Genomic DNA, 16,439 nt, shown 5'->3' on the forward strand with positions numbered 1-16,439 from the left:
CTGTGCCCTGTTTTTGAAGAAAAAATTGTGAATCAAAAAGGAAATAATTGTGTGAGTAAAAAAAGGATAGAATCGGTGATAAAAGTGATTTGTGCTATAGAAAGTGTAGAGAGTTGGAGATAGTGATTAATGGCCCGAATTTCGTGTTCAATGATAGTGTATAATGGCGTGACGTCCATGGTGACCCATGGGTATCCCTCCTTCCAAACTACATCCTCCAAAGAGACCAATAATGCCGTAGTGTCTTCAATAAACGAAGGTAAAGTTTTTACAATAGGCTGGAGGAATTTGTCCACATAACGAGAAACACCATCTCCCAAAGATCCAATACTGGAGACAATGGGTCGCCCCGGAGGGTTCTCCAGTGACTTATGGATCTTTGGGAGATGGTGGAACACAGGAATTATGGGAAACTCACATGCCAGGAATTGTCTCTCCTTGTTAGATAAAACAAACAAAGTGTCACCCAGTTCTAATAAGTTCTGAAGCTCCAAAAGAAACCCCTTTGTCGGATCTGTCTTGAGTGTAGCATAAAAATCTTTGTTACTCAACAACCTTAAAGCCTCATCCCGATATTTAATGGACGACTGCACAACTATGGCTTCCCCCTTATCGGCATTTTTTATGTTGATGTCTGTATTGGTCTTCAATAAATCTAGATCCAATCTTTCTTGTAAGGTGAGGTTGTCTGGTGTATGGAATGAATCAGAGAAAGAGTAGCCCTTGGCCAATATCCTCAAATCTCTGTCCACCAACCTCTCAAAGGTCGACACACACGGACCCTTCGTATTGTTTGGAACAAATAAGGAACGTTTTCTCAAATTAGAATCTATATGGCCGAAAAAAGGGGGATCCACAGCTTCTACAGTACATCCCTCTTCATATAGGGACTGCATGTCAAACTCAAATGTATTCTCAGAAAAGGTTGGAACCTTTCTCACAACAACAATATCATCAGTGACTTCAGACGTATTAGTCAAAGGCTGAAGAGTTTTTCTGTTTTTTGTAAACAATTTTTTAAGAGCCCATTTGCGTGTATATTTTTGCAAATCAATTATTGTTGTAAAGAGGTCAAAGTTCTCGTGAGGGGCATCGTTGAGGCCTTTTAAGTAATAATATTTGAGATGGTGTTAAAGTTAAATCAGAAATATTAATGACATTATTTGATGTTGAATCTAAGAGTATTGTTTCCTCTTGTTGTCTGCCCCGTATGGTTTTTCTACCTTTCTTGCCCCTTCTGCACTTTTTAATTTTTTTGACTGTGTAGTGTCTGTACTAGGATATGTTGATCTTGAACGATCTTCTCTAGAATTTGTCATATATGTTCTATCAAAGTAACCGCCCTCTGAATCCTTGGCGGTGTGTTTATCCTGTGCAATAAAATATACAGATGGTCTGTCATTATAGTCTGAGGAATCAGTATCAAAACTCTGTCTGCGATCTATGTGTGGTGATTTTAAGATAGATCTAGTGTTAGGTTTTTGAACATTAATCTCCTCCTCTGATGACCATCTACGTGGTGTAGATTGGGAGGGATATCTTGTTCTAACAAAGTCCCTAGTGGGAACAGGTCTCTCCCAGACATAGACCTGACCTTTTTCATAGTCAGTCCTATCTCTGGAGAATTTATCCTGTTTCTTTTCTATAACCCCTTTCTCCATTTTTTCAATGTTTTGCAGGAGGATTTTGTCATTATGGGAAAACCTATCTATATCTTTAAATCTATACAGTTCTTTTTTCATAGAATCAATATCAGATGTTAACACTTTTTTCTCATTAGCTTTGGCAACAACAATTAGTTCCATAAGTTGTTTGGAACATTCATCCAGTATCTTCCTCCACTGGAATTGAAACTCCTTATTAGGAAAACCAAAAGATGGCATTTTTTTGATTCTCAATCATCTAGGGATACGCTTAACTTTTAAGTAGTTTTCCAGGGTTGTGATGTCCCAGAATAAACGAATGGCCTGGGTTAAAAGTCTCTCCAGTTTGACAAAATGATCAATAAGATCAGTAGCATTCTCACAAGTTATATTTCCTGACACATCATCAAAATTATGAAGTTTTAACTCTTTCAGGATTTCACATTTTTGTACATAAGTAGTGGGTAGTTCAGTCACTGGCTCCTGATCTTCATCCATAATGATGGATAGAAAATATGTAATATAAACAATAGATATTTAATGAAAAAATGAAAAAATTAATTTAAAAATAAAAATAAAGAACAAGATGTAAATGTATATATCCGGGTGTTCAAATATAATAGAGAGCGTTGATAGCGCACTGCCAGAGAGTCCTGAGAGTATAAATCAGGAACAAGAAACAGCCAGGCCACTCCAAAAGTGAAAAAATATTGTCAGGTTTATTGCATGCTGGAAATACACACAGAAAACGGACAGGAAAACGCACCTACGCGTTTCGTACTAGTACAGGTAAAGAGCCATAGTGCCTTTCATTTATTCCTGCTTACCATGGTCATTGACCACTCATTTCTTTAACACTGGTTGGGTTTGAAACACTGTAATCTAGTGAGGGTCTGGCTGACTCCACGTCTGTCCCACCAGTTGTGAATCAACTTTATTGGGGGCACTCTATCGTTATACAGATTAACCCATTGTGGACTTAAACAATATTGGATGTTCAATACAGGACTGGTTACAATTGAGAGCATCACAACCCTCTTGTTTTCATGTTCAAATATAATCAAATGTTCTTGGTCACCATCAGCCTTTTAATTAAGTAGGGAGGAATCATTTATGCTTCCATATAAGTTCCAAGATTGTAACATGACTAGTATATGTCCTCCGTTTCAATGTATTTTCAAGCTGCCTGTAACATAGCACAAATGTGAAACGGGTGAACTAAAAGTTAACCCACCAGGCGCTCAGAAAGTGTTAATGAAGCTATTAATTGGTAGCTAAAACGTAAACCTGGGATTATGATCGCCACTACCCCCCAGCAGAGCCATCAAACAGATAATTCTCAGCAACTGGCTTACCATAAGCACCAATGAAGTTTGAGATAAAGCAAGAAAAACTCTCAGCGGGGGGATGTAATATCGTGGCCGATCTGTCCTCTTGATTGTAGAAGCTGCTGATCCTGCTGCACAAGACTCCTCTGTATAACACAGTAAACTTAGTGCTGGCTGCTTGTGTGGATCAGCATTATCTTCGTCCGCCAACCCTGCACCCGCTCCGTCGCGGTGGGTGGTCACCTGACCGGTGGCAGTGCCGGGACTTCCGGGTTCGGCAGAGGAACGCAGGCAAACCAGTGGTAGCCCGGCGTGCAGGCAGCAATCAGTGGTACCATGGAAATCCTCCCGGGGGAGGTCTATACGCCGCACAGCCGTAGAGGAAAGAACTTCAGAGAAGGCTGATGTAGTGACTAATAAAAATCTTTAATGACACAGTGTGCAAACGGATCCTCTGACGTGTTTCGGCCCGTCAGGCCTTTGTCAAAGAGTGATCCGTTTGCGTGAGCAGCATACCTTTGTAGCACGTGGAAACTGCAACACCTGTGTGCAAGCCCAGAATTAATGGGCCACAGGTGTATGCCTTACCACTGCCACCCTTCGTATACAGAGTTAAAAACCGTGATAGAGATAAAATGACCAATCATATCGTTGTACAAGAAAACATATGACCTAAACTAATATGACACATGTAAAACAGAAATCAATGATCAATTGGTCAACATTAAAAACAAAATTGATTAAAGCAATATGCACACATGTAGTAAAGTCATAATAACATTTGTCAACAATGTTATAAAGTACCCCGGATGGATGAAACAGAATATCAAAGGAGATAGTGAAGGGAACATGACATCATTATTTAGAGGCAAATATCATATATCAATTCTCTATCTGGTAAATGTTGCAGAAATGGAAATTACAGCCAAATATGCATGTTAAAGTAATGTAAAAAGAACCAATAAGAAAAAAGAGCCAATAAGAAAAAAGAGCCAATAAGAAAAAAGAACCAATAAGAAAAAAATGCCAATAAGAAAAAAAAAAAAAAATTTGGAAGAAGAGATGGGGGGGGGAGGTTGGGGTTGGGGGGAGGTTGGGGTTGGGGGGAGGTGGGAAGTGTGTGCAGGGAAAGGAGCGGGGGAGGGGGAAGAGGAAGGAGGGGGGAGGGGGAAGAGGAAGGAGGGGGAGGGGGAAGAGGAAGGAGGGGGGAGGGGGAAGAGGAAGGAGGGGGGAGGGGGAAGAGGAAGGAGGGGGGAGGGGGAAGAGGGGGAAGAGGGGGGAGGGGGAAGAGGAAGGAGGGGGAAGAGGAAGGGGGGGAGGGGGAAGAGGAAGGTTGGGGAGGGGTGTATGGGGGGAGGGGCAGGTAATGGTGATGGGAATGAAGAAGGAAGAAAAGAAGACACATATAATAAATGATATATATATATATAAATACATAGATAATTGAACAAAGATGTATGTGGACTATTCACCAAGGAAATGTTTCAATTCCCATTCAACATTTAAGCCATGGGGCTGCAATGTATTCAGGGAAAAGATCCATGACATCTCTTTTTTATTTAGCCGATTCAATCTGTCGCCTCCTCTAGCATAAGTGGAGACGTGTTCAACCGCAAAGAATGTAAAATTCTTGAGTCCACCAAGTGGGCTTACACACAGGTGTTGCAGTTTCCACGTGCTACAAAGGTATGCTGCTCACGCAAACGGATCACTCTTTGACAAAGGCCTGACGGGCCGAAACGCGTCAGAAGATCCGTTTGCACACTGTGTCATTAAAGATTTTTATTAGTCACTACATCAGCCTTCTCTGAAGTTCTTTCCTCTACGGCTGTGCGGCGTATAGACCTCCCCCGGGAGGATTTCCATGGAGCAAATAGAAGCGGTGGAGTGTGTTTATTTGTTAAACCCGATTTAATATCCAATTATAAGGGAAGATGTTTATTAAAGACATGATGACAATGTAGAGCCCTTATGGATAGAAATTAGCAGTGGTGGTAAAAGTACAAAGAAAATGTTTGTAGGGACATGCGATAAACCACCAAATATCTTTGAGATTGAGGAAACAAATACTTTTTTTTTTTAAATGGCGAAGGCAGCAAAACTACTGTAGGTCATGTTTGCATATTGGCCACATTTAATTATCCAGACATACTGGGGCAATGAGATTAGCATTACAACTAAAGGAAACCGTTGTTTTTTGGGTGTGCTAAAAGACAATTACCATGACCCAAATTGAGGAGCCAACCAGGAGAGGGGCATTACTGGATTTGGTAATGTCAAACAATGTAGAAGTAATGGCAAATATTCAAGTTTGGGTACATTTGGGAAACCGTGATGGAGAAGGATTAGGAATGCTTGTGGACAGCAGGCTAAGCAATAGTGCCCAATGTCATGAAGTGGCTGCAAAGGCAAACACGATCTTATCTTGCATTAAACGGGGAGTGGATGGAAGGAAAGTAAACATAATTATGCCCCTTTACAAAGAATAAATAAGACTACCCCTTGAATATGGACTGTTTAGAACACATTAACCCCTTCTTCTCCTACAATGTCTGGGAGGAAGGGGGTAAAAAGAATTGGTAAGACTACACCTTGAATATGGAGTACAATTTTGGACACCTCTCCATAAAGACATTATGGAACGAAGTGCAGAGAAGAGCCACCAAATGAATAACAGGGGTGGAAAATCTGTCTAAATTTAGCATAGAATGGACGTGTCCTTCTTCCTCTTCCTCTTCCGCTAACTACTAATAGTGACAATAAATATTAAGTGCAAATTCACCCGTGTGAAATAAATATATACTTAATGTCTTATTGTCTTAATAGTGCTAAAAAAGCCAAGCAAATAGACTCAAACAGGTGAATCACACTGATGTTAGTCTCACCGCCTCGTGCTTCTCAGCGTGCTCGGTGCACTTGCGGAGGTGATCCACTTCCTGGTCCGTCGCGGCTATGACGTCACGTTCCCCCGATTTATTTATTTCCTAAGGCTGGAGACTGTCAGCATGTACACCAGCTGCTGCTCTGCGTCCCGGAGGTCCTCCCACTCTACGCGTTTCGCCCCGAATAAGGGTGTGGCTTCGTCAGGAGAAGCACGAGTTCCAGAGGCGGTGAGACTAACATCAGTGTGATTCACCTGTTTGAGTCTATTTGCTTGGCTTTTTTTTAGCACTATTGTAAGTGCGTTTTTTATATATTACATAAAGGAATATTTTATACTCGTTGATCTGCACTATGAAGTTCCTATCTCCCCACATGTATATCTCTCCACAATAACACATGTCCGCATACCTGCTGAGAGTGACACAGAGGAGAATCACGCCTGCCATTAGTGTTTGTACCACTATATGTACACTGCTTTGATACCTCCTGCTTCTTGTACGTAGGCTGGGTATAGGGTCAAGTTTACTCACCTTTTCATGGTTCCTTATACATCTACACTTAGATTTTGTGCCTTGTGTTTTTTGTCTTTTTTTTCCCCCATATGCTCCCCCTGGACTGTTAGAACACATTAACCCCTCCTTCCCCTACAATGTCTGGGAGGAAGGGAGTAAAAAGACCTTTTGATGATTACAGTTATTTATTTATTTTTTACTGGCAATTTATTGCGATAAATTACTTCATATCGTTACCGGTTTTTTTATCGCCCTTTCTACGCACGAGCTGTTCCGGTTTCTAGTTACTTTGTTTGCCAAAGTAAACGCGGCCAGCCATGTGCTGCCGCCTTTTTATCTCGCCACACCTTGCCGCTTTGCTTTATTGTTTCTTCACATTTCCATAACCTTTATTTTATTCCCTTCTCTTTCAGGAACATGACATTGAAACGGCTCACGGTGTGCTACACGTCACCATGTACGGCAGCCCAAAAGGAAGTAAGCCGGTGATACTCACGTTCCATGACATTGGCCTGAACCGTAAGTTTTTTGAGGTTACGAATGATTATTTTTTTATTTATTTGGGGGAGGGGTATTTAATGCTTATGAAAATGGTCAGGTTATTTTTTTTAAATAATCTGCCATACAGTGCTAGGCATTATAGCCTTCATGGCAACAGCTGAAACCTTTGAAATGGTATGCAGCGGTAGCAGGCTTTATTATTCACTCTGGTGGGATATGACAAGATGTGTTGGTTTTGTTATCGCTGCCACAGAATCCCATCAAAACACTGATTCTGAGCTCTAACAGGGTACCTGCCATAGTTCATACAGGTGTACCCATCCTCCTTGTTCACACAAACATTGTTGTGCCTAGGGATGCCTAGGTGTCCTTCGCCCCCCGAGTATCCATCACTGAATGCAGAATGTTAGAAAAATCTAGTTGTCTTGCGTCTCCATTACTGTGCATAACCATAGGATATTGGACCAATCCTAGCAAGAGGATTGCAAGTCGGCTGGTTGAAATAACTGTATAATATGCCGCCTCCATCGGCTGGCATTGGATACTCTGGTTTTTTTTGGTGTTTTTCTGAGCATCCTATGCTGCCCACGGTGAGCTGTGGTTGTGAACTCAACCATGGCCTGCTTGTTGCTGCCCTGTCACTACCCAGCCACCTCTGTGACACATAAGCCTTTTTGCTTTACTGACACAGGTGTTTTAGAGGGAAGGGCTTTTGTATTTTTAATTTTTTCCCCCCCATCAATGTAAGCCTTGGGCTTTTCAGTCTGGGGAAGTTACATGTAGGACACGGTAGCTAGGACAAGGGACACAGACTGGAGTTGAGTTGAGGATTTCCCATTGCTCCACACTGTCGTACATGGAGCGCCTAAGTTCCTTTGGAACTCAGAAGATCAGATTGCATAGGGTTTGGTGGCAGCGTTGGTGACAACATAAACCAACGCATTAGAGGTGACCATAAAGCCTGTTACACCTGTTGCTGCCCTATATGATCCAACACAGGTGAAAATTATGTGGATTTGCCCTTTTCAATGTTTCAATCCGAACAAAATATTGATTTTGGACTTTATATTTACTCTTTGGGATATTGATGGTTCTTTCTGGTGTGATAAATTGGGATATATTATAAGCTGAATCGTTTGTAAATTCTGTGATATTCTGATTTATCCTGAGATGTGTTGTCATCTGGGGGAACAATGTCATGTGTTAGGTCTGAGGGCTCTAAACTGAGCAACAAAATCAACAAGACACTCCTTTGTAATCTCTTTGGCGCTCTCGAGTGGATAACACATTGAACCTGATCAATCCAAGAGTTAATCATTTTTGTTGCATTAGTCTTGCTGGTAAACCTACTTTAACACCACTAAGAAGATACCATTTTATAGTTATTCCAATACAAAAAGTTTTTAGCCTGTGTTGTATGATGTCCAGAGACTCTAAAGAGAGACTCCAGAGGTTCTAGGTATTCAAGTAATATAAAATTCACTATTGATTTGATTATTGTACTAACATGAAATGATATTAACTCTTTGGGTGCCCTTTGGACATATCTACTACATCATTGGGTATAGAACTCCCAGGTGCACCATGACGTAGTAGCCACATCATAACACCACTAGTTTTTCTAGGAGAGGTGGTAAGAGGAGCGCACAACGGAAGGACGACTCCTTCCAGTCATTCGGTGACGGGAACGATCACGTAATCACTTCCGATAGTATCAAAGACGACCTAAATATCACTAAAATAATCATGCCAAATAATCCATTGTAATGGCCCTGGGTTTCTAGTGTGCTGCCATGTTTAGTGTCCTGTAGCTTTCTGCTCATCTGTAACCTCTTGTGATATCACCGCTGGCTCTGCCTGTACGAGGGACCACTTGGTAATAGCAGAAAGGGATAATGGAAATGAGGAGGAATTTTATTTTAAGACTTTTTTTTCTTTAGCAGTGATGTGTAACTGGAGTTAAATTACCTAGCTGAATGGATACTTTATTTACATTATACGTATGCTCCTGTTATCTAAAGTTGCAATGTATATGAATGTCATTGCATTTCCTGTATTAAAAAAATCTCTCTCTCCTCTTTTCTCTCCTTTATTCTTATTCTTCGTTGTGCTGTGCAGACAAGTCCTGCTTTAATACACTCTTTAACTTTGAAGACATGCATGAAATCACCAAGCATTTTGCAGTGTGCCATATTGATGCCCCAGGACAGCAGGAAGGAGCAGCAGCATTTCCACCTGGGTAAGGTCTTCTACAAGTATATTCTCCCTAAACATTGCCACTGTGTTCCACATACAGTATGGTACTTAATACATATAACCCTTAATCAGTATTGTGTAAAGTGTCTCCCAACAGATGCATCACTTTGCATCCATGTGCCAGGTTCCACGTAAGCCAATTAGTGTTTTGGAAGTGGTTATAGGAGGCATTGGGGGAGAAGATGGTCATTCCAATAGTCTTCTTGGAGGTAGCAAAATGTGTGCTTAATACAGGTACCGTACATTGTTCCGTTCTCCATGGGTTAAATAATTTCACCAGGTGGTTATCCTCTTCTCCCAAAAGATCTGTGCCTCTTGTAAGAAACCGGATTAACCCACTTCATAAAGATAAAGCCCGAAACCGCCGTCTCCAGAGCCGCATGGAAAAGATTTCAGCTGTAGAGGCTCAGTGCTTGGAAATCGGCTGCTTCTAGACCAATTCACTAAACTGTGCAACCCGCTGGTACTTTCCTGTGATTAATGTGCTTCCCCCCAAATCCCCCCCCCCCCCCCCGGCAATCTCAAGTTGCGGGGGCAGTTATTTCGGCTAGATTTGTACATAAACCACAAATTTGTGATTGGAGGAAGTGATGCAGTATTAGATGACGTTTTAAATTCATTCCCTACAATACGGTTATAAGTGAATTAATGTTACGAGAGCTGCATGCTCTTATGATGAACATCATGCTGTTTGTGCTCATCTTGCTAACGGAACGTTAATGGAAAAGTGGATTGTTTAGAAATTACTTTTGCTCATTCTCCATCAAGGATCTAAAATAATACATTTAAGGGGCGATCGTGGTTCTTAATTCATTAACTGCATAATTTTGTGGTTTATGTGCGAAAGCAGAAGTCTGTTCATTTAAGAGAGAGAAGTGTGTACGCTGTCCACAATATATCACTTCTTATGGGGTGTCCTATGGACAGTATATGCAGCCATGAATTAAGAATGAAATGACCAGTATGGCAACTGAACCTGTTTATAACCCAGTAAGTGAGCGCTACTCAGACTTCAAATAGGGCTAAAAACATTAATGTGTTGATCCCAATAAATTAAATGGTAACAAGTGAAGTGTGGAGCGATGTGGAGAATAATACAAATATTGGAAAGTGTAATTCGTCATTCTACGGGTGCTTCTAAAGAAGAAAAATAAAGCAAAAAAATAGTATAAATGTGAAATAATACCAAGTTCAATGTCAAATTTTCAAAAAGTGGTGAAAACCAGTAATAATGTGGAAAATGGTTAAATAACAAAACTGAGGGTCACCAGTCCATCAATATTGTAGTCCAAGCTGTCTCTTTGTTCTGGTTTGCGTGTGCCGGTTTTTAGGCATTTGCTAATCATACCCTTAGAGATGACCTGTAAAGAGCAGCAAGCACAGAAACATGCGTCCCATACTGTGGAATAATCAATACAGCCCTTAAAGCTGCAGTTCAGTCAATATCCTGCATGTGTTTTTTTTTAATAAATCAGTTCTGTAGTAAGAAAAAATACTTTTAGCATTTTCTGTTTTTAAAAAAACAACTTTGAAAGACCAATTTTCTTGTATTCTATTTTAACAGCCATTTGCTAAGGCACTGCCCCTTCATGTCCTGTCACAAGCCCTGGCACACCCCTTTGTCAGCCCTGCCCTCCCCCTAGCACGTGTGAGTGCAAGATTGCTCATGAATATTCATGAGCTTCCACTGACAGACAAGCAGAATATAAACAGATCCCTTCACTAATTATGTCACCAAATTTCGACCTATCAATACATGGAGAACGAATTGACTGACAGCTATACAGTTCTTTAGGTAATTAGAGATTGCACACATAAAACTATTGAAGTAAAAAAATTAATAAAAAATAAAAAAAAGGCTGAACTGCAGCTTTAATACCACAATAAGTCATGTATGCTAGTCAAAATAAGGCAAGTGGCTTAATAAAGGGAAGTCAAGTTAAATGCTGTAATTTCTGCAAATCTGATCTCGTACAGTGCATACTGATTTTGAAGGCCCTATGATCCAAAATGTATCACAGCCTGCCAATGTAAATGATCTTGTATTTAATGCAGTTTATAGAATTCTAGATTTTAATGTTAGGGGTGCAGTTCAATATACAGTATGTATATGTATATGCAGTGTTCGACAAACCTATACATTTGCACGCCCCGGGCGAGTGGATTTAACATCGTGGCGAGCTCCTATTGGCCCAAGCAGCACACGTGTGATACAAGGTGGCAAGTAGATTTTTTTTGTTCGGCGAGTAGATTTTTTTGGGTGATTTGTCGAGAGAGAGAGATAGAGATGTCTATTTTCACCTATCTTGTTTCTGTTTTCTTGGTCACTCCATTTTTAGATAATGGGGTTTCTATTCCTGAAGATTTAGACTAAACCAAAGTGATCTGTGCTGCTTATCCCCACTCCCCGCTTTTGTGATTTCAAAAATCCATGATTCGAGAGTCTCCGATTTTTTTAACCGGCTTCTTTGAGTCTTTTGAAGTCTGCATGGAAAAGCGCTGTATGGTGGAGCAAGTGAGAATGAACCGCATACATTGCCATGTGAACAGTCCACTGAAGGCTTTTGCCATTTTTTTTATTTTTTTTTAAATGAAATAATCGGTATGGGAATTTTTTTTTTTTAAATGAGGTTGGCAATCTGCTTCAAAGAGCTCGGCGCTGAGGTAGTTTTTTTGTTGTTGATGATGGGAAGGGTTTCTGGTAACTTCTGATAACCGTGCTACTTCTGTCTTGTGTTGCAGGTACCAATACCCTACAATGGATGAACTTGCTGAAATGTTACCTGCTGTCTTAACACACTTAAAGTAGGTTCCTATCTTCCTAACAACCTTTTTATTTGAGTTTATAAAAGCTGTTCTTATGAACCGGCAGTTAGGCTCTGCAAACTCTACGGAGCTTTTCGATAATGAAGCTCAATTGTTCAGAACAAGGGGTGACACATTCGATGAATGAATGGATTCCAATATTAAATGTTCATAATATATGAACATATAACCATTTCAAATGTGATGCCTAACTCTAAAGCGGTTACGGTTCTCGGTTGGTGTCAAGTAATATCTCATTGAATAATTCATAATACGAACTCCTGTACTGAGCTTCCATTTGCCTCTATGGAAATTAGTAGTCTTTAATAATTTCCTGTTCACCATGCCAGTGGGCACCGTAGGGTCAAGTCTATCCCCAGCTGAGTATGACAGGAAATTGAATTCTTGCAGGTAGGCCATAAAAGCCCCTCCCACTACCGGCGATAGTCTTTTTCCTGTCCTACAGCTAGGAGTAGAGTTTATTTTGTTGAAGGACTCACCGGACTGCAGCTATTAGTCACGCCAGGGGTTCTCGACCTCTCTCCTCCTGAAGCTCCGTCGACGCACCGTGGGTGGTCTGCAAGACGGAGGCACGTGCGACCAGGCAGAACTGCGGGTGCGTCATTGAACGCGGCGGGCAGACAGCAGGTCTGTAGAGCAGATCGGAGGCTCATATAATTTACCGCAGAGGCATCTTGGAACGCTGCGGAGTGGGGGAGACAGACCGGCAAGACGTCTCATGAAGGGGCATAGCACACGCACGTTCAAACGTGAGCACGCGCTATGATCCCGTGTGCGCGAGAGCCAAGTGCTCCTATTGGGCGGATTGACGCTGACGTCAGAGCGGCGGCACACAGAGCTGTGCGAAAGTGTCCTGGATAAGCAGCCTCAGCATGGAACGCCCGGTTGACAGGAGAAATCAGCTGCAAGAAATCTAGAAGCCAGCAAGGAAGCTGGGGGAAGTAAAGGGTCACTTACAAAAACGAGGTGAGTCCTTAGTTTTAGAGAGAAGGAAAAAAATGAGTTGATTAATATGGAACTGAAAGATATCTCTTCACCATAGTGCTATGGTTATACAACCTGAAGAAGGAACTTCTAAGTGGGCGCAAGAGTCCCTGCATCACAAGAAGAAAGCTGCTAAAAGAAACTAAATGGTGTGCAGCATGTGAAAAGCCAGCGTTGGAAGCCAAGAGGCTTTGTGCAGACTGCTTTAAAGCAGCAAGAAGGGGGTAGGATGGTCCGTGGTTCACAGCAACTTCAGCAGCCAACGCATGGATGTCTAAAAAAACTTTATTGATCGCTAGCAGCAAACATCAGGCAACCACTCTAACATGTTTCGTCCAGGCTATGGACTTTTTCAAAGAGTGCTGATAGTGTATGGCAGCCAAATAGATATAGGGAGTGGTGAGTGTATGCCACCAATAGAAACAGGGAACGTATTTAAAAATCACCTGTGGTAGATTACTCATTAAAGTGGATAACTATCTCCACAACAATCCCCATAGCAATGGCTGCACAACAAGGTATTTACAACATACACATGAAAAATCTTAAAAACAAAACAGAACATATAATGGATAAATTTAAAAACACAACTACTGATGTTTTAAGTTACCAGCATCATTATTATTATATAAAGCTATATCGATTAATGGAAGTATACAGATGTATAACAAAGGATTTCATATATCTAGTACTTATAAATCTTTTCAGTACTTATAAGGCATTTTCAGTATCAAGATTCACTATAAAGGGATATAAACATTTTATCAATTTATTCACATAATTCATATCCATGAATACAGTGGCAACCGCATGACAGACAGTAACTTAATATGTCACCTCCCAGATCACAATGTAATTGGGTGAACACTGTGAACCTACCCCAAAACTTAGCCATTACCCCATCAGGAAGTGTTTCAGTTCCCACTCCTGATTGATGCCGGCCGGATGGAGGGTGTTCAGAGTGTACACCCAATACATTTCCTGTTTATTTAATACCCCCTCTCTATGGCCTCCTCTAGCGTTACAAGGGATATGTTCAATTGCCATATAGGAAAAGTTGGCTATTCCCCCTTTAGGGCATCTGGAGAAGTGTCTGGGAACTGGATGAGATACATCATTCTTTTTAATAAGCCTGACATGCTCGGCAATGCGGGTCTTGACTGGCCGAATGGTTCGTCCCACATACAATTTTTTGCAACCACATCTCAAAAGATAAATGGTGTAGGATGTATTACAATTCAAAAATTCTTTAATAAAATATTTTTTTCCATTGGTGTCAGTTTGGACAAATTTTGTACTATGAACATATTTACACATGGAACAATTTCCACATGCATAAAAACCTTTAGGAATACTACCAATTCTTTTAAGATCAGTTTTAGTTTGAAAGTGACTTGGCGAGAGGTGTGATGCTAGTGTCTTAGCCCTACGGAATGAAAATTTTGGTCCCTTCAAGGTAAACTCAGCAATATCCTTATCAAGGCACAGGGTGTGCCAATGTTTATGCACAATGTCGCATATAAGCTTGGATTGGCGACTATAAGTCGTGATGAATAATGGACTCATATCACTATACTTGCTCTTAGATTGTATGTACCCCTTATGATGTTTGTCTTTTTTCTTTTTATCGAGGATTCCAGGGCGATCCAAAGTCATAGCGTACTCGTATGCTGTCTGGATATCTGTATATTTGTAACCCCTGGCTTGGAATCTCTCAAATAGTGCTTGTGACTGCAAAGAGAAATTCTCGTCATCAGAACATATCCGTCTCAACCTTACAAATTGGGCCCTCGGAATACTTTTGATTAAAGATTGTGGATGACAACTTTTGGCTGACAGTAGTGTGTTTCGGGAGTTTGGCTTGCGAAATATGTCAGTTTGGATTAGCATGTCATGGTCTATGTAAAGGAGATGGTCCAGATAATTGATGCAATTTATATTTTGTTCATAAGTGAATTTGATATTAACATTATTGATATTAAGTGTGTTTATAAATGCTACAAGTGATGATTCATCGCCGTCCCATATAATAATGAGATCGTCGATGAATCTTTTATAGTAAATAATTTGTGAACGATAAGAATTATTACTGTGATATATATATTGTGCTTCCCATAACCCCATGAATAAGTTTGCATATGATGGTGCAAAACTTGTGCCCATTGCAGTGCCTAATAATTGTAAATAAAAACGTGAATCAAATAAGAAATAATTGTGAGTTAATAAAAATTTAATAGATTCTAATAGAAAAGTGCAAAGTGAAGTGGACAGATGTGATAAATTTAAAAAGTGCGTGATCGCTAATAACCCGTGATCGTGATTAATGATGGAATACAGAGAGATCACGTCAAGGGTGACCCACCTGTATTCTTTTTTCCAGACCAGATCCTTTACATCTACCATGAGGTCCGTGGAATCCTTAATGAATGACGGTAATGCCAGTACCAATGGTTTGAGATAAGAGTCCACATACCGCGATAACCCATCTCCCAAAGATCCAATACCTGCCACTATAGGACGACCAGGAGGGTCGACCAGTGACTTATGGATCTTTGGGAGATGGTGGAATACCGGAATCACGGGATGTGGACTTCTCAAAAATTCAATCTCATGTTTGTCTAATGTACAAAGTATCTTTCCAAATTCAATAATTTCATCTAGTTGACTAATAAAGTCCTGTGTTGGATCCTTTTTAAGAAGTTTATACTGTTCCGGATTCCCTAGCTGCCGTAATGCCTCCTGTTTGTATTGTAGGGTGGATAAAACCACAAGGGCTCCACCTTTATCAGCATTTCTAAACATGATGTCTTTGTTATGCTTCAACATGTTTAAAGCAGCAATGAGAGTGTGAGACCGGTGCTCAAACAAACGAATGTCCCGTAGGTAGATACAAATCTATATTTTTTTCTTCCGAGTACAATGCTTCCTTTGAATTAGATGTACAAATCCATTACCATATTGCCCGGAGAATGGTGCCTAGTGTCTCCCGTGGGTTGTTTCCCCCACTTCTTTTGGAGTTCATATCTTTTTGTATGTCCAATAAAGTCTGCTTTTATGAGGTAGCCCCCTCTAGATCTTTATTTCCTTGCATTGGATGGTGCTCTGTGTTTGACCTTTTTGTGTCTTAAAGAAGCAGCAAGAGTCAAATGAACAAATGAATACTGTCTTATAATGGATGAAAGATACAGTAAAGCAGAGTGTGGAGTCTGCGGTGCAGCAAGCAGTGAAACCAACGCCACAGAAAGATACTAAGGAATCAGATACATTATCTGGAACAAGGCAGAAGAAAACCAGATGTTTTCCAATTCATCAAGTAATCAAAGATATGATAAAATGGAATTGTCACAGCCGGGTAGAAAACTGAATATTCCCAGAAAATTTAACAGGATGTATCCTTTTGTACAAGAGGAGGTAAAATGCTGGGAAGTCCGTCCAAAAATCGATGCAGCAATTTCCAGAGTTTCAAGAAAAACAACCATACCAGTCGAAGAAGTAGCATCACTCAA

General features: G+C 40.6%; 1 protein-coding gene across 3 annotated transcripts in view; it reads left to right on the forward strand.

Annotated features, from left to right (window-relative positions):
- The window catches only part of NDRG3 (NDRG family member 3), a 63,653-nt gene that overhangs the window by 25,366 nt on the left and 21,848 nt on the right, over positions 1 to 16,439 (forward strand). For all 3 annotated transcript variants that reach the window (XM_075571780.1, XM_075571779.1, XM_075571781.1), the window contains exons 4-6: positions 6,780 to 6,885; positions 8,986 to 9,106; positions 11,866 to 11,928. In XM_075571780.1, coding sequence (XP_075427895.1) covers positions 6,780 to 6,885; positions 8,986 to 9,106; positions 11,866 to 11,928 — 290 coding nt within the window. The remainder of the gene's footprint in view (positions 1 to 6,779; positions 6,886 to 8,985; positions 9,107 to 11,865; positions 11,929 to 16,439) is intronic.

The sequence above is a fragment of the Ascaphus truei genome, chromosome 15, assembly GCF_040206685.1.
Source record: "Ascaphus truei isolate aAscTru1 chromosome 15, aAscTru1.hap1, whole genome shotgun sequence".
NCBI classification, from domain to species: Eukaryota; Metazoa; Chordata; class Amphibia; order Anura; family Ascaphidae; genus Ascaphus; species Ascaphus truei.